General features: G+C 36.1%; 1 protein-coding gene across 6 annotated transcripts; it reads left to right on the forward strand.

Moving 5' to 3' along the window:
- The first annotated feature begins 1,089 nt into the window (after positions 1–1,089).
- Positions 1,090–22,192, forward strand: LOC131938831 (solute carrier family 28 member 3). 6 transcript variants are annotated; one of them, XM_059297039.1, is made up of 16 exons: positions 1,636–2,261; positions 2,790–2,852; positions 3,010–3,117; positions 3,412–3,597; positions 3,680–3,882; positions 4,264–4,422; positions 4,612–4,765; positions 5,627–5,818; positions 6,175–6,336; positions 13,629–13,754; positions 13,980–14,110; positions 15,045–15,213; positions 18,421–18,534; positions 19,676–19,843; positions 20,560–20,740; positions 21,013–22,192. In XM_059297039.1, the coding sequence occupies exons 4-16, from the start codon at positions 3,451–3,453 to the stop codon at positions 21,030–21,032; spliced, it is 1,926 nt and encodes a 641-aa protein (XP_059153022.1). In that variant the 5' UTR covers positions 1,636–2,261; positions 2,790–2,852; positions 3,010–3,117; positions 3,412–3,450; the 3' UTR covers positions 21,033–22,192. The 6 variants fall into 6 exon arrangements, with proteins under 6 accessions (XP_059153025.1, XP_059153022.1, XP_059153021.1 ...); XM_059297042.1 differs by lacking the exons at positions 1,636–2,261; positions 2,790–2,852 and adding an exon at positions 1,090–1,108; XM_059297038.1 differs by lacking the exon at positions 2,790–2,852.
- The last annotated feature ends 386 nt before the right edge of the window (positions 22,193–22,578 follow it).

The raw sequence follows: 22,578 nt of genomic DNA on the forward strand, positions 1-22,578 counted from the left end.
TTTATTGCATAAAGCCTTGTGCCCCTTAATCTGGGATTATATGTATATAGCATCAAACTCGTGTGTGCTCCTTGCATAAACCTCCTGTATATATGTTCTAGTTCATGATATATTCCAACTAACTTTATTTACTGTGTAACAACATTAGTGCCAAAAATTTTACTTTTTATTTTGACGTCATCTCAGTTTCTGATTAACATTAAATATATACATTCACTGCCTGTTTTGTATAAATTATAAAAAGACACTGCCTACTTGATATAAAACAAGCACCATTATACAATACACTGCCTGTCTGATATAATAGTTCAATCCTGTCATTTATTTACAATATTAAATACATACAAATTATTCATGGTTTGGCTTAGAATTGTGTGTACAAGTTCAAGTTGGCCATGTTATTTTATTTGTATCAAAGCATATTAAAATCTAACAAACTATCATCCACTTGGTCTGTGTTATTTCTATCAGAGCCTGGGTATAAGTCACATCAGCCACATGGAGGTTCACCAACAACCAGGTATACATTAAAGTTCACTCACACTTCACTAATACTTTTGTAGTGGAGAAAACCAGCTGACAAAATTTACTGGTTGAAATTTGATTATAATTTTAAAAGTGCTTACATTATAATGGTTCAAAATGTCTATATCTAAATCAAACTCATTACTGGTGCACGCTGTACCTAATTAATATAATGAACAAGTGTGATGTCATGTTTAAAAGTTTTGAACATTCGTACTTGAACTGATTTAAGAAAAACAACTAAACTAAAATATTTTGTTTATATTTTGTGAGGCCTGCCCAAACAACAAACACGACGCAACCATTTTTTTCGACAACAATCGCTGTATATTTTACATAATATTTCACAACCCGTTTGCTAACAGCCATAGAACCAGTTCATCCAGAGATTAAAGCCAAGATTACCAACGGTTTTATTCGGTGACTTGCCGGAGCCATTGGCGTTCCATGGGCCTGTGAATAGATTATGGGGAGGGGGTGGAGACTATTGGGGGGGGGGGGGACTGACATCCAGTGACATGCATTTAAATCTAAGCTACCTCAAATGTTCACGGTTTTGAAAAGGATTTTGCTATATTCTTAGGTGAGAAAAAAATGCAATGCTTCTATTTATTCACTAGGGTAAAATTCTCACAAAACATTATTTTCAAAGCATAGAAATGTATACAAATATTTCTGTTAAAATTTTTTAGCTACAGTGTCGACCCATTTTATGAAGCTCTATGGCACTGCTATTGTACAAATTGCCTTACATCACATAACATGTGGCTATCAATTATTCTGTTGGTAGTTTTTTGTTAACCTCATTCTGCAACTGATCTTATACCTGATGATAACGATGTAGGGCTACTACTTGTTCTAATATCCAATGATAACGATGTAAAGTTTCGACCCAGTTGCGCCATAAAGTTGTAGATGTCCTAGAGCCATAAAAAGAAGTGCCAATAAATCGTGTATATAATTACTGCTGCCTGCGCACCGTGCCGGACGCATGTCATGGTTGATGGTACTAATCGCCCGCATGTCATGGTTGATGGTACTAATCGCCCAGTTCTGGGATACCGCTCGCACGTTGATAGCTGCCCTGTGTTGCCACGGTTTTTCATGGAAAGTCATGCGGGGGGGGGGGGGGACACAAGATAAGAGTTGTAACAGGTAGAGTTGTTATTGCTCTGTTACAGCCGCGTTCAAGGCTGTAGATTGTAACATTCAATGATCGGATTGCTAGGTATAAGGTGCTAGGTTTGTCACATTCAAGCCGCTAGGAAGCCCACATTCAAATGTCTAGGATTGTCACATTCAATGTTTCTAGGATTGTCACATTCAAAGGTCTAGGATTATCACATTCAATGGTCTAGGATTATCACATTCAATTGTCGAGGATTGTCACATTCTATGTTTCTAGGATTATTACATTCAAAGGTCTAGGATTATCACATTCAATGGTCACATTCAATGGTCTAGGATTGTCACATTCTATGTTTCTAAGATTATCACATTCAAAGGTCTAGGATTATCACATTCAATGATCAAGGATTATCACAATGAATGGCCAACGGGTATCATATTCAGTGGTTTTGGATTGCCAGACAAAAGGCGCTAGTATTGCCAACAAACTCAATCCTCTAAAGTTGTACCATTTTTATTGTTATAAAATTAACATTTTCAAAGTTTTAGGATTCCCTCATTGTTTCACGCAAGCCTAGATGTAAGACATGTAAATTAAAAATTAACCGGTACGTTTGATATTTAGCTGTCCTGTAAAATATTTCATTGAATTTTAATTTTCTCAATACTAATATGCATTATCCTATGGCTGTTGATGTTGCTTCTATCAATTATTTTCATTAAATATATAGTCAAACAAAATAACGTATTGTGTACTTAGATTGTCAAACAAAATAACGTATTGTGTACTTAGATTGTCAAACAAAATAACTTATGGGGCTGTTTATCTAGATTTTGTCAATTAGTCGCATTAAAATATATTGCCCAAAAAGAAAACCTATTAGGTGCTTTGAACAATACAACGAAGAACATTGATGTAATCTGAAAGCTAACAGCTAAAGGCAAGCTTTCAAGAAAGCGACCAAGTTCCCATTTGCACTCGACAGTAGCAACAGTTGGGGGATTTAAAAAGGGAAGGGTACGGTTGCGTCCCATGTTGAAAACACTTTGCAAACGTCACTATGGTTATAATCTTTAGGCTATATATCCAATGCAAAAACGCAGTAGTGTATTTGTATAAGGTTTTTTTTTTTAAGATGGAAGCAATCAATCTCAATATAAAGCTCGGAGATAACATTTCGACTGCATGTAGCTACACGGTAGTCAAATTATATGTGTGTAGTGTACATATATATATATATATATATATATATATATATATATATATATATATATATATATATATATATATATATATATATATATATATATATATATATATACATTATGCTCTCAAATTCTGTTGATATTCGCAAGAAAATCAGGACAGGCGTCTGCCACAATAAACGCTACACGTCGTCATAGAGAGGACTGTGTTACAAGTTCACCAGCTGACCTTATTGTGTTGACCTGAGTTTTACACAGGTAAAAACGAAGGCGAACAATTGGAGTGTATTAGCTAAGCCTACATCACCAACACAAGAGTTCGTTCGTGTGCGATGATGTGGTCTCTCAAATAATCCAGTGCTCTTATGGCCGTGGACAGTCATTGTTGTAGTAAAATAATTATTTTATTTAGTCGCTTAAATACATAACCATATTATATAATAGCTTTCAGCGAAGCGTCGTTATTAGTTGGACGCTGTGCAATATGTTCCTAAACTCAACTCTCAGAAAGTGAAATGTAAAAACAAATATTTCTAAAATAAACCTCTCCAGGTGACCAACTTCTAGCAGACGACTTCAGTGACTAGCAACATGGCCGAGTTAAAGAAAGTCAACACCTACAACAACGACATCAACACCTACAACAACGACATCAAACTGACGGAAGTTGACCTCAACGGCAAGGTACACCAGGCACACGACAACAAGGGATTTCAGGACGAGGCTGATGCACCAAACGTATGTGTCCGCTGTGTGAACTTCTACCGGAAATGAACTTGTTACGACGCTCTTAGTCTCACTGTTAACATTTGCCTTACAGGGTCTGCCCGTTTTGGTCAATGACTACGATGGATCTCAAACCAACCCAGATGAGGACCCCGGGTGTTTTTCACGGGCAGTCAACAGAATTCAGACGGCTGGGTCCAGATTCTTTAAGACCAATCGTCACGTGATCAAAGCTGTGGTCTTGTTGGTGTTGCTGGCTGCCTACTTCTCATATTTTGCTTACGCCATGTACTACAGGTGAGTACAGGTGTTGTCTACAGATGTTGACTACAGGTGAGTACAGGTTTTGTCTACAGGTGATTACACGTGTTGTCTACAGGTGAGTAAAGGTGTTGTCTACAAATGTTGTCTACAAGTGAGTACAGGTGTTGTCTACAGATGTTGACTACAGGTGAGTACAGGTCTTGTCTACAGGTGTTGTCTACAGGGGAGTATAGGTCTTGTGTACAGGTGAGTACAGGTGTTATTTACAGGTGAGTACAGGTGTTGTCTACAGGTGAGTACACGTGTTGTCTACATTTGTTGTCTACAGGTCAGTATAGAATCTATACCATTAAGTTAACTTTTAGCTCAGCAATAGAAAATGTTGACATTATAATGTTGGCTGGAACATTTCAGGTTCGGTGATGAAGGATCGTGGAGACTTCTGATTGTTACAATTCTTTGTGCACTGGGCATCGTGTTCAAGACGTTTCTCAAGTACAGAAGATCTGATGACAATGGCAATGACAGCCGGTGGAAACTCTCCAAGCTGAGAAAGTTCCTGGGGAAACTCAAGTAATCTTTGTGTTCTTGTGTAAATCTGTTTCAGTCTCAAATTAAAATTTTATGATGATGGAATGTCAAAGCCTGAAAGCCTGTCAATAAATGATATAAATTACATAATGATTTTTGAAATGCTTACTTTTAAAAGTTAAGTTAATGTATTTCTCTTTAAAAGAAATTTGTTTACCGTCTCTTACCCAGACTGCCTATCGTGATCCCTATCGTGGCTATTGTCGCCATATTGATCTACGTGATCATCGACGTGGCACTTGACCGGCCCAGAAACATGATCAGTGCTGGCGGGATCGTCTTTTTCCTCGGCTTCTGTTTTGTTTTCTCTAATAACCCGGCTAAGGTATTGGCTTTTTTTAGAGCATTTTGTTTGGTTTTCACATTTTTAACCTCTCTATGATAACTTGTTTCAACCTTTTTACTTTCTCGTATATACGAAGTATAGAGAAAGTCTTGCAATCGTGCAAAAAAAAAAATCGAGATTTTTACAAATCTCGACGTTTCACACCTCACTGATACGGAAAAACATAATTTTGCAATCTTGTCCGTATGTCTGTGTGTCTGTGTGTCTGTCTGTCTGTCTGTCCGTGTGTAAACACGATAACTTGAGCTAGGTTGATGAAATTTCATATATAAGTATTTAATCAAAATCGTAGATCCGTATCAACTTTTGAGCGATTTCCGATAACCGGAAGTGGTACTTTTCCTACTTTGAATTTTTCAAAAGCCTATAACTTGAGTACTATTTCAGATAGATAAATGAAATTTCATATGTAAGTAAAAGATCTAATTCTCTACCTTCTATTAAATTTTGAGTCATTTTCGTTGACTGGAAGTAGTACTTTACGCTACTTCCGATTTCTCAAAAAACTAATGTAAATTTTAAAAGTAATAATAATATTGCGCACTATTATGCGCTTTTTTATTTGGCGTTCACTTGGTGTGCAATTAATTTGTCTACGAGATTTTATTCTATTTTTAAAACTTTAAGTATTTAAAATGGATTAAAAATCATGTCTATAGCCCGAGTTCCCATTTCCTGTTATTTTATATAAGAATATTCGAGAAAGTTTAGGGGAGATCACTCCCGGTTTATTTAATTTGAAGCCAATCATGAAATACCATCATGTGAAATAGAAGTCTGTGTTCTGGCTTTACAGCTGCTATTTATACCATGTCCCTACAAATGTCCTACTGCCCACAGGTCAAGTGGAGGCCAGTGTTGTGGGGTCTGGCCCTACAGCTGATATTTGCCCTGCTCATCCTAAAGACGACCTGGGGTCACGACGCCTTCCAGTGGCTGGGGGACAGAGTCTCGGACTTCTTGGCCTACACTGACGCTGGCTCCATCTTTGTCTTTGGTGACCTTTACGAGCAGCATTATTTCGCTTTCAAAGTATGGTTTACATTTTAGTGTGGTAATACACTGTGTGGGGGTTTTCTTGTGGGGTCGACATTCTTGAGAGATGTGTGGTGTGGTTAGGGTCAATCTTTGTGGTGTGGTCAAGTTGTGGGTTAGGGTCATTCTTTGTGTGACGGTCAGGGTATTCGTATTGTACGATTGCACTGAATGTGGAAGGTTTTACACTTAATGTGGAAGGCTTTACACTGAATGTGGAAGGTTTTACATTGAAAGGGGGGTTTTACATTGGGAGAGAAAAGTTTTACACTGAGTGAGGAAGGTTTTCACTGTAAAAGGTAAAAGTTTCGTCCCTGTGCTCTATAGTTTTCTAAACCCCCCCCCTCCCCCAGGTGCTGCCAGTGGTGGTTTACTTCAGCACGTTTGTCGCCATGTTGTATTACCTAGGCGTCATGCAGGTCGCCATTAGAGTCATCGGTCAGTTCCTGGCCCTCTGTCTGGGCACATCACCTTCAGAGTCCATCAACGCTGCTGGAAATATTTTCCTTGGGCAGGTCAGTTCTGTATATAAATATTGACATTCACTAGAATCTATAACATAACGCTGGTAGTAGTGTGTCAGTCCATCAGTCATCGCTATAGATTTTGGAACCATAAAAGTAAACACATCACATGTCGTGCATCGCTGTGTCTATTATAAGTAATAGAGTAGGGTTTGTTTATATAACGACTTAACCCTTTATTTACGGAATTATGTTCTGAATGAGATTTTTACTTAAACAATGTGTTACTATATTGCTTTTGGCACATTCAAAGCATATATCGAAGGAAATTTCGTTTCATAAATTTTTAATGGCCCAAACAGATATTGGTACTTATAAGTACCGTCAGTAAACTAGGACATTTTTTTTGAAAATTTTTTTTTTTACAAAACAGGAACAAACGATACAATTTATTAACTAATAACATGGCAATCATTATAACAATCACTTTTTGTAATTTTCACACATAAATACAGCACAAAAGTATATTTTGAGTACGATTTTTACTGGATTTTCTATCGGAAAACATCTTAGACCTCAAACACAGCAAAAGTAGTCGACATGTCATGCTCCCTCAATCTTGTCTGTGGTCTTTCTAGTGTTGCAACGGTTGCCGGAATGAATATGCTTTTGCTGGAAGCTTCCAATAACTAGTACAATGAGCCGCATAAACAAACAAAAGCCTAGTCATTCAGCACACAACTACTAGAAATACTAATATAATTGTAGCCTACTATAATGTTATGACAAGTCTACACTACAGTGCAAAGTTCATAAATAGAAGTGAGCTCAATGTGTTTTGGAAGAAGTAGTGGATTACTCTTTTCTGTTTACTGATTAAAATTTACCTTATAGATCTATACTATATGCAGAAGTATGGACTATTACTAGTCTACAGGTTTACATTATGTAAATGCTAGTTGTTGTAGGCAAGACAGTTCATTGCAGTAAATATAACTAACAAATTAAATCTTACAACCTGAACTAGGCTTTGGTATACAAATGAAGTATACTAAACCTTATAAACGAGCCTGCAACTGATACCTTTATTCTTGTTATTTTTTTACTACTAGAAATGAACATGTAATTACAATATTTCTTAGGTAAACCATATGCAAACCTTCTTATAAATGTGTAAATATCATTTTTTGAGTACATTTCGATAAGTAATTATCAAGACAATATTTATGTAACTCCACCTAACAAATCTGCAATTTTCTAAAAATCCTAAAAAAAATGACCGTGTGCCCTGACGGTACTTATAAGTCCACTTGTAAACATCGATCTAATACAAAGACAATTTGATTAAAATTGTATAACTAGAAGTTAAACGCGTTTGCCTGACTATTGAAGGTGCCAATAAAAAATATTTGGGGTTGAAAACTTGAAAAATAAGGTAAAACAAAAGGAAATCAGGAACGGGTGTGAGAAATGTACAGAAAAATTGTGAACTACCGATATAGCAAGACATTGAAAAAGCGCCACACCATTATTTTTTTAAAAAACATTGATACCTCCGACTACCGGCGACTCGGGGGAGATAATACTATAAAATACATCAATAATTTTTAAAATTCGTATTTAATTTAATATAATACAGGCACTTAATTAAAGTGGTACTTATAAGTACCGTCAGTAGATAAAGGGTTAAATTTATTTTATAGTTGCTACAGTTTTTACTCTTTTGCATAACGTAAAGAAAATATTAAATACACGCAAATTGTTAAAACATATTAAACGGATCAATGTCAAATATCCTTTCTTTTCGTTTAGATTCCTAGAAAAAGTGGATACATTTTAATAAAAATAGGGTCGAAAAAACAAATTAATTAATTAAACTGTTTTGTAATTTTGCCGAGAAAGGTAATGTAAAAATAAATTCAACTCACGATTTTAAAAAACCGGGAGTGATCTCCCCTAAACTTTCTCGAATATTTTTATATAAAATAACAGGGGATGGGAACTCGGGCTATAGACATGATTTTTAATCCATTTTAAATACTTAAAGTTTTTAAAATAGAATAAAATCTCGTAGAAAAAAGAATTGCACACCAAGTGAACGCTAAATAAAAAAGTGCATAATAGTGCGCAATATTATTAGTACTTTAAAAATTTACATTAGTTTTTTGAGAAATCGGAAGTAGCGTAAATTACTACTTCCGTTCAACGGAAATGACTCAAAATTTAACAGAAGGTAGAGAATTAGATCTTTTACTTACATGTGAGATTTCGTTTATCTATCTGAAATAGTACTCAAGTTATAGGCTTTTGAAAATTTCAAAATAGAAAAAGTACCACTTCCGGTTATCGGAAATCGCTCAAAAGTTGATACGGATCTACGATTTTGATAAAATACTTATATATGAAATTTCATCAACCTAGCTGTAACGGTACTCAAGTTATCGTGTTTACACACAGACAGACAGACACACAGACAGACACACAGACATACGGACAAGATTGCAAAATTATGTTTTTCCGTATCAGTGAGATGTAAAACGTCGAGATTTGTAAAAATCTCGATTTTTTTTTTTTTGCACGATTACAATTCTTTCTCTATACTTCGTATATACGAGAAAGTAAAAAAATGTGAATGCAAAATATCCAAGAGGGAATTATTGTTGAAATAATATATTTGCAAAATGTGAATGCAAATTCTCCTGGCGTGTAAGAGGACATTATTGTTGGAATATTATAATTAGCATGGATTGATAAAAGGCTATCTTTTATTTATTTTTATTCACTGAACGTACTGTTTACTAACGATAATTTTTAATCAACTATTCCGCAACATTATACACGCGTCATCACGTTCATTAGGTGCGCAATGGTTTTAAGTCATGAAACTCTATTGTAATTTTTTTTTATTTAAAGAACTGAAAAAAATGCACGAATTGATAAAATGCAAAATGTTAGATAAATCACGGATATTTTAAATACTGCCTTTTATTTATTTTATACTCGGAACGTACTCTTTACTAATTATTATTCTATCTTTCGGTTTGCGGACAAGCTGGGGGGGTTTAATAGTTTTATAGTTATTCACTGAATCAGGCACGTCCGCCAGCGGTAATTTTTTCTTTTGTGTTTTTGTTGTGTTTGTGTTGTGTTGTGTTTTGTTTTGTTCTGTTACCAAGTTGGTACATTTAAAAAAGATTTACCGTGGCGGAGCACGGGTATGCAGCTTTTGCGTTTGTGTTTTCTTTTGTGTTTGTGTTGTGTTTGTGTTGTGTTTGTGTTGTGTTTGTGTTGTGTTTGTGTTGTGTTTGTGTTGTGTTTGTGTTGTGTTTGTGTTGTGTTTGTGTTTGTGTTGTGTTTGTGTTTGTGTTGTGTTTGTGTTGTGTTTGTGTTGTGTTTGTGTTGTGTTTGTGTTGTGTTTGTGTTGTGTTTGTGTTGTGTTTGTGTTGTGTTTGTGTTGTGTTTGTGTTGTGTTTGTGTTGTGTTTGTGTTGTGTTTGTGTTGTGTTTGTGTTGTGTTTGTGTTGTGTTTGTGTTGTGTTTGTGTTGTGTTTGTGTTGTGTTTGTGTTGTGTTTGTGTTGTGTTTGTGTTGTGTTTGTGTTGTGTTTGTGTTGTGTTTGTGTTGTGTTTGTGTTGTGTTTGTGTTGTGTTGTGTTTGTGTTGTGTTTGTGTTGTGTTTGTGTTGTGTTTGTGTTGTGTTTGTGTCTATACTTTAAACTTGATGTTAACAAAACATTAACTGAACTGTGGTAAAATTGATGATATTGCAATCTAACAAGTACCTTCTTTGCAGCAGTGTTTATTAGTCTTCTTTATCTATCTATATACTACTAAAAGTCAAGTTTGTTTACATGTTTGAATATTTATTTTTTTGTTTGTTTGTTTGTTTGGCTGATTGACTATCTCGCATGGTTGCACTCATCGTGGAAAGCTGTAAAATAGTATGTAGGTAGAGAAAAAAATTTGTTTTAAGACAGACTGTTAATCACAAATTTATTTAAAGACGTTAATTAATTTATTGATTTATTCATAGTTAAATTAACCACATTTGTGCGTAGCTAATGATTAGATCTAGATCTAGATTCTAGATGTAGCAAGAAAAACTAAACTTAAGACTTAAGAAAACGAGTCGTAGAATCTAGATCTAGATAATTCTATCTAGATCTAGATAATTTCAAACCTTCTTTATTTTATATAAATCTTTGTTTGGCTAATTTAAGAAAAAATTTAATTTGAAAGTTAGATCTAGATCTATGCGCGTAAATAAAGTTGCATAACGAGACTCAAAGTATAGTATAAAAATTCACTTGTGACGTCACGAGTAAATAGCTATGTTGGTAGAGTAGTCGGCTCTCATGCAAGTGGCACGGGTTCTAGACCAATGTCAATGATATTTTTGTTTTCAATTTTTTTTTTTAGATGTGAATGATAAAGTTGCCTATCTGAACTTGGTTGGATACAGGGCAGGTGAAGTAGAGTTCATCTGTTTCTTTGTCCTAAGCATATGAAAGGATAGTGTGGTCAGAGACATGCTCGGCTGGAATTGTTTTTTAAACGATAAAAACATGTTGTCTGAGACTTGGCGGGACACTGGGCAGGTGAAGTAGAGTTGAGTAGGTCACCTGTGACGTCAGTATATGAAGGGATAGTCCGAAATCGGTGTTTTCGGTGTATTTAAAAGACAAAAAAGAAATTTTTGAATGTGGGGTCTGTTTTTTGTGGCGATAAGTGACACTGCAGTAGCGTAGCGAGGAGGGGGTGGGGGGGGACACATATCCCCGGGCGCCGACCTTAGAAGGCGCCAAAATGGATTGGAAAAATAAATTGAAAGGTTGAGGGGGGTGCAAATCGAAAGTTTGGGTGGGGGGGGGGTTCAAATCAAAATCTTGAGGGGGGGTGCACATTAAAGTTTGGGGGGGGGGGGGTGGGTTGTAAATCGAAATCTTGCGGGGGGGGGGTGGGTTCAAATTGAAAAGTTTGTCCCCGGGCGCCGGGAAGGGTCGCTGTGCCTCTGAGTGACAGACGTGATGTTTTTTGATGGATGACCCCCGAAACCCACAGTTATCCAACGGATGACGGGTACTCTAGTTCTTTCTAAAAAATGGTTTTCCATGTTATTTTATTTTTGTAGAATAAGCAATTCTTATATTTATTTTTTATTTTTTTGCCAAGCAACATAAAACAGACTTTTGATTATAAGCAAAACAAATATATTTAAAAAAAAGAAATGCTTTTATTTAGCTTGCTTCCTCCTCCAGTCTGTCGCTAGTTTGTCTGTTGTCCTTGATCGTCATTTCAAAGTTAGCACGTGGGTCAAGATTTGAAAACAATGCAATATGACATTAAATTTTACTTTAAAAAGTGCTTAATTATTTTTTGTTTTAATTAAAATTTTCTGAAATTAGTAAGCTGTCCTATCCTACTATTCCGCACTATTATACGCGCAACATCATGTTCATTTTTTGCGGAATTGTTTTTAGACATGAAACTCTATGGTATTAGAAATTTTAAGTACAGAAAAAAATGGCATAAAAACGTTTTAATAGCAAGCTTTTATGTAATAATGCACTAAAAAGTAGAAAATAAATAATGTTATTTAAATACATAACTATACACTACTATTTGAATAGCTATAAGAAAAGTGTGGGTCACTTTGTTATTTGTTGGATACCTTTACTAATATTTAGGAAGTGACCAACGCTTTTCTTTACACTTTATACTTTATAGTCATTAAAATAGTAGTGTATTATTATGTATTTAAATAAAATCATTTATTTTCTTCTTTTATTGCATTATTAAATAAAAGCTTGTTATTAAAACGTTTTTACTGCTTTAAGTCAGCAACTTTTTTGGTCAACTGTCAGTCGGGAAAATGGTCTTTCAGTCTCCATCTGAGCAAGTAGCTTTTGTCTAGACAATCTCCATCTGAGCAAGAAGCTTTTGTCTAGACAATCTCCATCTGAGCAAGAAGCTTTTGTCTAGACAGTCTCCATCTGAGCAAGTAGCTTTTGTCTAGACAATCTCCATCTGAGCAAGTAGCTTTTGTCTAGACAATCTCCATCTGAGCAAGTAGCTTTTGTCTAGACAATCTCCATCTGAGCAAGTAGCTTTTGTCTAGACAATCTCCATCTGAGCAAGTAGCTTTTGTCTAGACAATCTCCATCTGAGCAAGTAACTTTTGTCTAGACAATCTCCATCTGAGCAAGTAACTTTTGTCTAGACTCTAGACAATCTCCATCTGAGCAAGTAGCTTTTGTCTAGACAATCTCCATCTGAGCAAGTAGCTTTTGTCTAGACAATCTCCATCTGAGCAAGTAACTTTTGTCTAGACAATCTCCATCTGAGCAAGTAGCTTTTGTCTAGACAATCTCCATCTGAGCAAGTAACTTTTGTCTAGACTCTAGACAATCTCCATCTGAGCAAGTAGCTTTTGTCTAGACAATCTCCATCTAGCAAGTAGCTTTTGTCTGGTACATGAGAAATGGCGGCAAGACAACGAACAGCGATACGTATATCGCTATTTGTTTCATATTCCACTTTCAGCCCAACTGCGTGTACCTTGCGTATCACGCTTTGGGCTATACTCTCCAAGATTCTCTATGGTTTTGACATAGAGTAGTTTAGATGACTTGTATTTATACATGATGATTTAACATATTATTACATCATGTCGAAATTTAAAATATAATTTAGCAACTTTTAAAATAAATCCTTACCATATATGGACAGCATTGGACAAACCACCTGAGATCAAAGACCATATGTGGACAAAACACCTGAGATCAAAGACCCTATGTGGACAAAACACCTATGATCAAAGCCGGACGCAGCGCTTGTGATCAAACACCAGTTGATAGACCACCTGTGATCAAAGACCCTCTGCTGAGAAAACACCTGTGGTCAAACCCCCTATGGTCAAACCCCCTATGATCAAACCCCCTATGGTCAAAGCACCGCTATGGTCAAAGCTCCGCGGTGGTTAAACCCCCTATGGTCAAACCCCTTTTGGTCAAAGCACCTGTGGTCAAAGGTCCTAGGACCGCTTTTGTCTAGACAATCTCCATCTGAGCAAGTAGCTTTTGTCTAGACAATCTCCATATGAGCAAGTAGCTTTTGTCTAGACAATCTCCATCTGAGCAAGAAGCTTTTGTCTAGACAATCTCCACCTGAGCAAGTAGCTTTTGTCTAGACAATCAAGGCCGTTGATGTTTGAGGCCGCCTCTAGAACTAACAAATCATTCCAAGCCACTTAGTTACGATTTGGCATGGTAGCCAAAAGAAAGTATTTTTAATACATTCTACTTCATTCCTCGTTGACCTATTTTTTTCTTCACCCTCTGTTTCAGACTGAGGCTCCGCTGATGATCCGACCATTCCTGAAGGATATGACAAAGTCAGAAATACACGCAGTCATGACTGGCGGGTTTGCTACAATAGCTGGCGCGGTTATGGCTGCTTACATTCTCTATAAGGTGGGATACGGGTCTGGTGACAAATGTATGGCTCTTTATATTCTTCATAACTGAAAAATCTGGAATTGTATGATTTAATAGATTAGAAGCTAACAAAAGTTATATTATTAGCAGCTGACCTAACGTTTAAGTTTAACATTGACTAACTTACTTTAGCATTAACTGACTTACGTTCATGTTTAACATTGGCTGACTTTACGTTCAAGTTTACATTGAATCTTTCAGGTCCCGGCCAACCATTTGTTGTCCGCCTCTGTCATGTCTGCCCCTGCCGCCCTGGCCATCTCAAAACTCTTCTACCCCGAGACTGAGAAGTCCAAGCACAGTGCAAAGGATGTTTACGAGATCCCTCGGGGGTTGGTTTTTAATGTTTACGACATCCCTCGGGGGTTGCCTCTCGGAACCTACTCAATCCATATTGTCTGCAATCATCTATTCATGCACCAAATTAGGCTAGTTTGCTTTTAGAATTAGGTCACATTTAAAAATGTAATATTAATATTTTTTTTTAATTTGTAAATGACACCATTTTGGGGGTGACACCATTTTGTGGGTGGTACCATTTTTTAAAAAAAAGTAAAAATGTCCTGTCAAAGGATGTAGTATTCAGTTTATATTAGGGGAGAAGAGTGATACCAAAAAAAAAGAAAAACTGTTGGAGAGAAGTGGGGTGACACCCCTAACCAGAGTTTCTTCCAGGCATCTCTACGGGGGGACTCCCTTCGGGACCGCCCCCCCCCCCCCCGCACCCCCGAGGAAAGTCTACCCCCTTCCCCATGGAATTTATATAGAAAACATATTCTTTTACCGATGTCCGCCAAAAGGAAAATGTTGACCGCCCCCCCCCCTGAAAATATCAAGTGCCCCCCCCCCCCCGGAGAAAAAAGTCTGGAAGAAATACTTCCCCCAGCTACCGCACGGGATAACACTCGGCCAACTTTCTCTACTTAATTTATCTTTAAAAAGGGAGGGGATAAACACAAAATACCTGTTTGATGGGTTTTCTGTACATAATCAATACATTTTTTCACAATAGAGAAAATTTAAATGCGTAAAATTATTTGAATGTTTTATTTGGCCATACATGCTAAATTGTGATATTTAATTTCGGCCATTAAATAGAGTCGGCAACTTTTTGTAAGTTTTTGTAAATACTTTAAAAGTACGTTTGCTTAATATGCTTCTACTGTTCCCATTAGTGATCAATAAATTATAGATACATCAAAAGCACGTGATCAAAATCTGATCAATGTCTATTGCACATTATTGATTTTTTATTTGGACCAACAGGACAGAACAAAATTTGATTGAAGCAGCTTCCAACGGAGCATCCATGTCCGTTAAGTTGATAGCAAACATCGCGGTCAACTTGATCGCCTTTGTGGCCTTGTTGCATTTTGTGAACGCGACTTTTGTGTGGTTCGGTGACCGAGTTGGTGTGGAAAATCTAACTTTTCAGGTGTGTTTTAGTTGGTGTGGACAATCTAACTTTTCATGTGTGTTTTAGTTGGTGTGGACAATCTAACTTTTCATGTGTGTTTTAGTTAGTGTGGACTATCTAACTTTCCAGGTGTGTTTTAGTCGGTGTGGACTATCTAACTTTCCAGGTGTGTTTTAGTTGGTGTGGACAATCTAACTTTTCATGTGTGTTTTAGTTGGTGTGGACAATCTAACTTTTCAGGTGTGGTGTTCAAGATGTGTTGTTGTTAGCACACTATCATGGTGTGTTGGTATTAGCACACTATCAAGAAGTGTTGTTGTTAGCACACTATCAAGAAGTGTTGTTGTTAGCACACTATCAAGATGTGTTGCTGTTAGCATACTATCAAGATGTGTTGTTGTTTGCACACTATCATTATGTGTTGTTGTTAGCACACCATCATGATGTGTTGTTAGCACACTATCATGATGTGTTGTTGTTAGCACACTATCAAGCTTTGTCGTTAGCACACTATCATGATGTGTTGTAAGCACACTATCATGATGTGTTTGTTATTAGCACACTATCATGATGTGTTGTTGTTAGCACACTTTCATGATGTGTTTTGTTAGCACACTATCAAGATGTGTTGTTGTTAGCACACTATCAAGATGTGTTGTTGTTAACACACCATCATGATGTGTTGTTAGCACACTATCAAGATGTGTTGTTGTTAGCACACTATCACGCTATGTCGTTAGCACACTATCATGATATGTTGTAAGCACACTATCATGATGTGTTTGTTGTTAGCACACTATCATGATGTGTTGTTGTTAGCGCACTTTCATGATGTGTTTTTGTTAGCACACTATCAAGATGTGTTGTTGTTAGCACACCATCATGATGTGTTGTTAGCACACTGTCATGATGTGTTGTTGTTAGCACACTATCAAGCTTTGTCGTTAGCACACTATCATGATGTGTTGTAAGCACACTATCATGATGTGTTTGTTGTTAGCACACTTTCATGATGTGTTTTTGTTAGCACACTATCAAGATGTGTTGTTGTTAGCACACTATCAAGATGTGTTGTTGTTAGCACACCATCATGCTGTGTTGTTAGCACACTTTCATAATGTGTTGTTGTTAGCACTCTATCAAGATGTGTTGTTGTTTGCACACTATCAAGATGTGTTGTTGTTTGCACACCATCATGATGTGTTGTTAGCACACTATCATGATGTGTTGTTGTTAGCATACTGTCATGATGTGTTGGTATTAGCACACTATCAAGAAGTGTTGTTGTTAGCACACTATCAAGAAGTGTTGTTGTTAGCACACTATCAAGATGTGTTGCTGTTAGCATACTATCAAGATGTGTTGTTGTTTGCACACTATCATTATGTGTTGTTGTTAGCACACCATCATGATGTGTTGTTAGCACACTATCATTATGTATTGTTGTTAGCATACTATCAAGCTTTGTCGTTAGCACACTATCATGATGTGTTGTAAGCACACTATCATGATGTGTTTGTTATTAGCACACTATCATGATGTGTTGTTGTTAGCACACTTTCATGATTTGTTTTTGTTAGCACACTATCAAGATGTGTTGTTGTTAGCACACTATCATGATGTGTTGTTAGCACACTATCATGATGTGTTGTTGTTAGCACACTATCAAGCTCTGTCGTTAGCACACTATCATGATGTGTTGTAAGCACACTATCATGATGTGTTTGTTGTTAGCACACTTTCATGATGTGTTTTTGTTAGCACACTATCAAGATGTGTTGTTGTTAGCACACTATCAAGATGTGTTGTAAGCACACTATCATGATGTGTTTGTTGTTAGCACACTTTCATGATGTGTTTTTGTTAGCACACTATCAACATGTGTTGTTGTTAGCACACTATCAAGATGTGTTGTTGTTAGCACACCATCATGATGTGTTGTTAGCACACTATCATAATGTGTTGTTGTTAGCACACTATCAAGATGTGTTGTTGTTTGCACACCATCATGATGTGTTGTTGTTTGCACTCCATCATGATGTGTTGTTAGCACACTATCATGATGTGTTGTTGTTAACACGCAATCAAGATGTGTTGTTGTTAGCATACTATCATGATGTGTTGTTGTTAGCACACCATCATGATGTGTTGTTGTTAGCACACTATCAAGATGTGTTGTTAGCACACTATCAAGATGTGTTGTTAGCACACTATCAAGATGTGTTGTTAGCACACTATCAAGATTTGTCGTTAGCACAGCATCATGATGTGTTGTTGTTAGCACACTATCAAGATGTGTTGTTGTTTGCACACCATCATGATGTGTTGTTAGCACACTATCATTATGTATTGTTGTAAGCACACTATCAAGATGTGTTGTTGTTTGCACACCATCATGATGTGTTGTTAGCACACTATCATGATGTGTTGTTGTTAACACACAATCAAGATGTGTTGTTGTTAGCATACTATCATGATGTGTTGTTGTTAGCACACCATCATGATGTGTTGTTGTTAGCACACTATCAAGATGTGTTGTTAGCACACTATCAAGATGTGTTGTTAGCACACTATCAAGATGTGTTGTTAGCACACTATCAAGATTTGTCGTTAGCACACCATCATGATGTGTTGTTGTTAGCACACTATCAAGATGTGTTGTTGTTTGCACACCATCATGATGTGTTGTTAGCACACTATCATTATGTATTGTTGTTAGCACAATATCAAGATGTGTTGTTGTTAACACACAATCAAGATGTGTTGTTGTTAGCATACTATCATGATGTGTTGTTGTTAGCACACCATCATGATGTGTTGTTGTTAACACACAATCAAGATGTGTTGTTGTTAGCATACTATCATGATGTGTTGTTGTTAGCACACCATCATGATGTGTTGTTGTTAGCACACTATCAAGATGTGTTGTTAGCACACTATCAAGATGTGTTGTTAGCACACTATCAAGATGTGTTGTTAGCACACTATCAAGATTTGTCGTTAGCACACCATCATGATGTGTTGTTGTTAGCACATTATCAAGATGTGTTGTTGTTTGCACACCATCATGATGTGTTGTTAGCACACTATCATAATGTGTTGTTGTAGACAACACAGGGGAACAACACAGTTTCCTAAAATATCATTTGTTTATTTGATAATTATTGAATTCTCAATGTTTGTCCTGAATCTGTGTGTTTTCACGCATATAAATATTTCCTTCAGTTTATTTGCTCCTATGTGTTCTGGCCCCTGTCTTTCATCATGGGGGTAGACCAAGATGACTGCAGAGCATTCGGTGAACTAATTGGAACAAAGATATTCCTGAATGAATTTGTGGTAATAAATTATGTTGTCTCCTTGTAGTAGAACTCCGACTTGGTATACTAAACTACTATGATATATTAAGAGAATTAAATTAATATGACAATGGAATATGAGCTATCAGTTGCATGGTAATTATGACATTGATAATATTACTAAACATTGTTAGCTGTAATAAGAGTAGTCATGTTACGAATTATTCAGTTGTCCCCCTGTCTTGAATAACAGAGTGACTTCCCTTGCAAATAAATAACTTGACTACCTCCTCTGATTGAAAACAATGTGCCGTGCCGGAGTAAATCGCCCTATATCACAACACAACAATGGATATATCATAAGTAATGTAAAGTAATGTGCTTTTTTATAGCACCAAAAGAAATAAAAATCAGAAGATTTATCTAAAACCATTTAAGCTTGAAAGATCAAAGCAGTTAATTTAATTATTTCAATTTAGACTCAGATGATAACTTTAACGTTAATGTGCATGAGTTGTACAGTTTATGACTGAGATATTTGTACACTTAGGTGTAGGTGAAAGGTATTAAAACTTTGTTGAACCAGTTAACATTCTATTCATCATTCACTTTTTGTTGTATCTGGCTAATCATAAACTTTCCACCATTATAGAAACACATTTCTCAGACCTGGAAATCTCGCTCCATGTCCTCTCATCCTGTCATGACTTGAACCATGTAACCATCCTGTCATGACTTGAACCATGTAACCATCCTGTCATGACTTAACCATGTAACCCTCCTGTCATGACTTGAACCATGTAACCATCCTGTCATGACTTGAACAATGTAACCATCCTGTCATGACTTGAACCATGTAACCATCCTGTCATGACTTGAACCATGTAACCATCCTGTCATGACTTGAACAATGTAACCATCCTGTCATGACTTGAACCATGTAACCATCCTGTCATGACTTGAACCATGTAACCATCCTGTCATGACTTGAACAATGTAACCATCCTGTCATGACTTGAACCATGTAACCATCCTGTCATGACTTGAACAATGTAACCATCCTGTCATGACTTGAACCATGTAACCATCCTGTCATGACTTGAACCATGTAACCATTATGTCATGACTTGAACCATGTAACCATCCTATTATGACTTGAACCATGTATTTCTCTCCCCTAGGCGTACGTGGACCTGTCTAAATATATCAACAATCAGATCACGTTTGATGAGTACTGGTCAAACTTCACATCCAACAGTACAGCCAATCTGACAGGTGTGTGGACCTACATAGGTGATGATATTTACCTGAATGACACACAGGCGACATTACCACACGGACTTATCTCCGTAAGTTTTTATAAAGGCTTTTATTACGTCCACTATGAATGTTTGTAGCTCTGCAAATCTTGGAATATTAATTTAAACACTTTCAATGGTCCGATTGAGCTGAAATTTGGAATTGTGTTCGATCTTGGATGACATTGCAAGAACAATATTTTTTTTTATCTAAGTAAAGGTTTATATTTGACAATTTAATTTTAAAATGACTATATTCAATTATAAAAGATAAAATACTAGCGATGTTTTAATCAAAGGGCTGTCAATGGTGAACTGTTGGCTGATTCCATGCATTTTATAGCAAATATTTATAGTTATAGCCTAAGTAGTGTGATCTTCATTTCGAAGTTGCTTTCTTAAAGAGATTAGCTCTGGTAGCTAATGAGATCTCTTACATATTTTAGCTTTTATTAAAGAAGCAAGTTTGTGTTTTATTTTATTATTTTTAGTGCGTTTATAAGATTGTTATTATAAAGATTTTGTTTTATTTTTTTACTGTTTAGTGAATTTTTTTTTATTCATTTATTTATTTATTTTTTTGCTGTTTTTTAGTTTTAGTTGTGTATGTGATTTGTGAACGTAATAACAGCCATTTTGCTTTTTAAAAAATTTTGTGAGAAATATATTGTGATAAATATGTGACAATTGAGTTCTTTAAAAAAGGGTATCCCACTTCGTATTTTAAAATCTATATTGAAGGTGGCAATTTATTGTGTATTCTGTAGAGAAGATCTGTTGTGATAGCGACTTATGCCCTGTGTGGATTTTCAAATCTATCATCAATGGGCATACAACTTGGGGCATTAGGTGCCATGGCACCAGAGAGAAAGGGAGATCTTTCAAAAATTGTGTTCCGTGCCATGTTAGCAGGAAATGTTGCCTGTTTTTTAACGGCTTGCATCGCAGGTAAATAATTATTTGTCTTGTAATTTTTAGGTGAGTCATACACTCCGTGATTCTTAATCTGGGTTCAATCGAACCCCAGGGTTCGGGGAATCTCAGGGGTTTGGTGAAATTGTATTAAGTGTGTGATAGAATGACTAACATACTATGGGTGACAGATGAACTGTGTGAAATAGTATAAAGTGTTTGACAGAATGACTGTCACTATGTGTGACAGATTAAATGTGTGAAGTTGTATAACATGTGTGACAGCGTTTTTTGTTCTTGTATTTCAGGATTGTTTCAAACCTCTTGAAGATCAAACTACATTTTTCTACTCAACACTTGTGCCTTATTTTTCTCAAGTTGAAACTTTCTGAATACACCATCCTATGATTTTATTGTAGCATTAGAAATACACCATCCTATGATTTTATTGTAGCATTAGAAATACACCATCGTATGATTGTATTGTAGCATTCCCAATACACCATCATGATTGTATTTTAGCATTAGAAATAAACCATCATGATTGTATTGTAGCATTCCAAATACACTATCATGATTGTATTGTAGCATTGAAAATACACCATCATATGATTTTATTGTAGCATTCCAAATACACCATCATGGTTGTATTTTAGCATTAGAAATAAACCATCATGATTGTATTGTAGCATTCCAAATACACTATCATATGATTGTATTGTAGCATTGAAAATACACCATCATTTGATTTTATTGTAGCATTCCAAATACACCATCATGTGTTAACATCACCATATACATCACTCAGTATGTGATTTTATTGTAACATCCCATATGCATTATTTTGATATAATATTATCATTGCATTATAAATGCACCGTGCTATCATCCCCATATTCATCATGTGATTTTATTGTAAGATTATAAATACACCATTCTAAAGGTTGTTTTATTGCATCATCCCAAAATCATCATTGCACAAGTGTAACTAACTCTCTGAATGCCAATTTGAATAACAGTAGACTAAGGAATTACCTGATGCAAGTTCTATCCATTGTCAGATGGCTGGTGGGCCAAGCTGGATATTTTCCCATCAAGAAAACCCTTTGTGTATCTGTTTTTAATTTCAATCAGTAGATAATTCTTGTTGTCTTGTGGGATATTCCTATGGAACAGTAACCATAACGGCAGTGGGTTTCTATGATAAATTCCTATGGAACAGTAACCATAACGGCAGTGGGATTTCTAAGGGATATTCAGCTCTTCCTTCTTTCCAAACTTGATCTTTAAATGTTCAAAAACTTCAGAGGCATTTTACCATCAACATAATGTTCTGAGAACTAACTAGTAGGTATAGCTGTACATACCTCAAGTTTTCTTCTGGTTTTTACAAAGTACACTGATTTATACGGTTTGAGTCAAACATAACTGACAATATACAGCCTGATCAACAATAATCACTGCCCATTAACAATAATCACTGCCCGTTCAAGTATAATCACTGCCCGTAAAGTTAGAAAACACAACTACTGCCAGCTGAACATGAAACAAGACAGTAAAAACTCATGACTACTTGAAGAATAAAACATTGCAAGCCTGACATTTCTTTTATTATCCAAGTAAACATTATATACAATGGCAATCTTTAGCTGCATATTATTCATGGTTTGGCTTAGAATTGTGTGTACCATCTTTCAAGTTGGCCATGTTGTTTTATTTGTATCAAAGCATATTAAAATCTAACAAACTTGGTCTGTGTTATTTCTATCAGAGCCTGGGTATAAGTCACATCAGACACATGGAGGTTCACCAACAACCAGGTATACATTACAGTTCACACACACTACACTAATACTTTTGTAGTGGAGAACATC

Source organism: Physella acuta, unplaced genomic scaffold (assembly GCF_028476545.2).
Source record: "Physella acuta isolate Inbredline_101_S28 unplaced genomic scaffold, ASM2847654v3 ptg000257l, whole genome shotgun sequence".
Taxonomy (NCBI): domain Eukaryota; kingdom Metazoa; phylum Mollusca; class Gastropoda; family Physidae; genus Physella; species Physella acuta.

What these genes read in the sequence shown, in the direction of transcription:
- LOC131938831 (XM_059297042.1), top strand. Translation starts at nt 3,451, where the DNA reads ATGGCCGAGTTAAAGAAAGTCAACACCTACAACAACGACATCAACACC. An exon ending in GCTTACGCCATGTACTACAG is followed by an intron (nt 3,883 to 4,263) that starts GTGAGTACAGGT and finishes GGAACATTTCAG; the next exon opens with GTTCGGTGATGAAGGATCGT. An exon ending in TTTAACGGCTTGCATCGCAG is followed by an intron (nt 20,741 to 21,012) that starts GTAAATAATTAT and finishes CTTGTATTTCAG; the next exon opens with GATTGTTTCAAACCTCTTGA.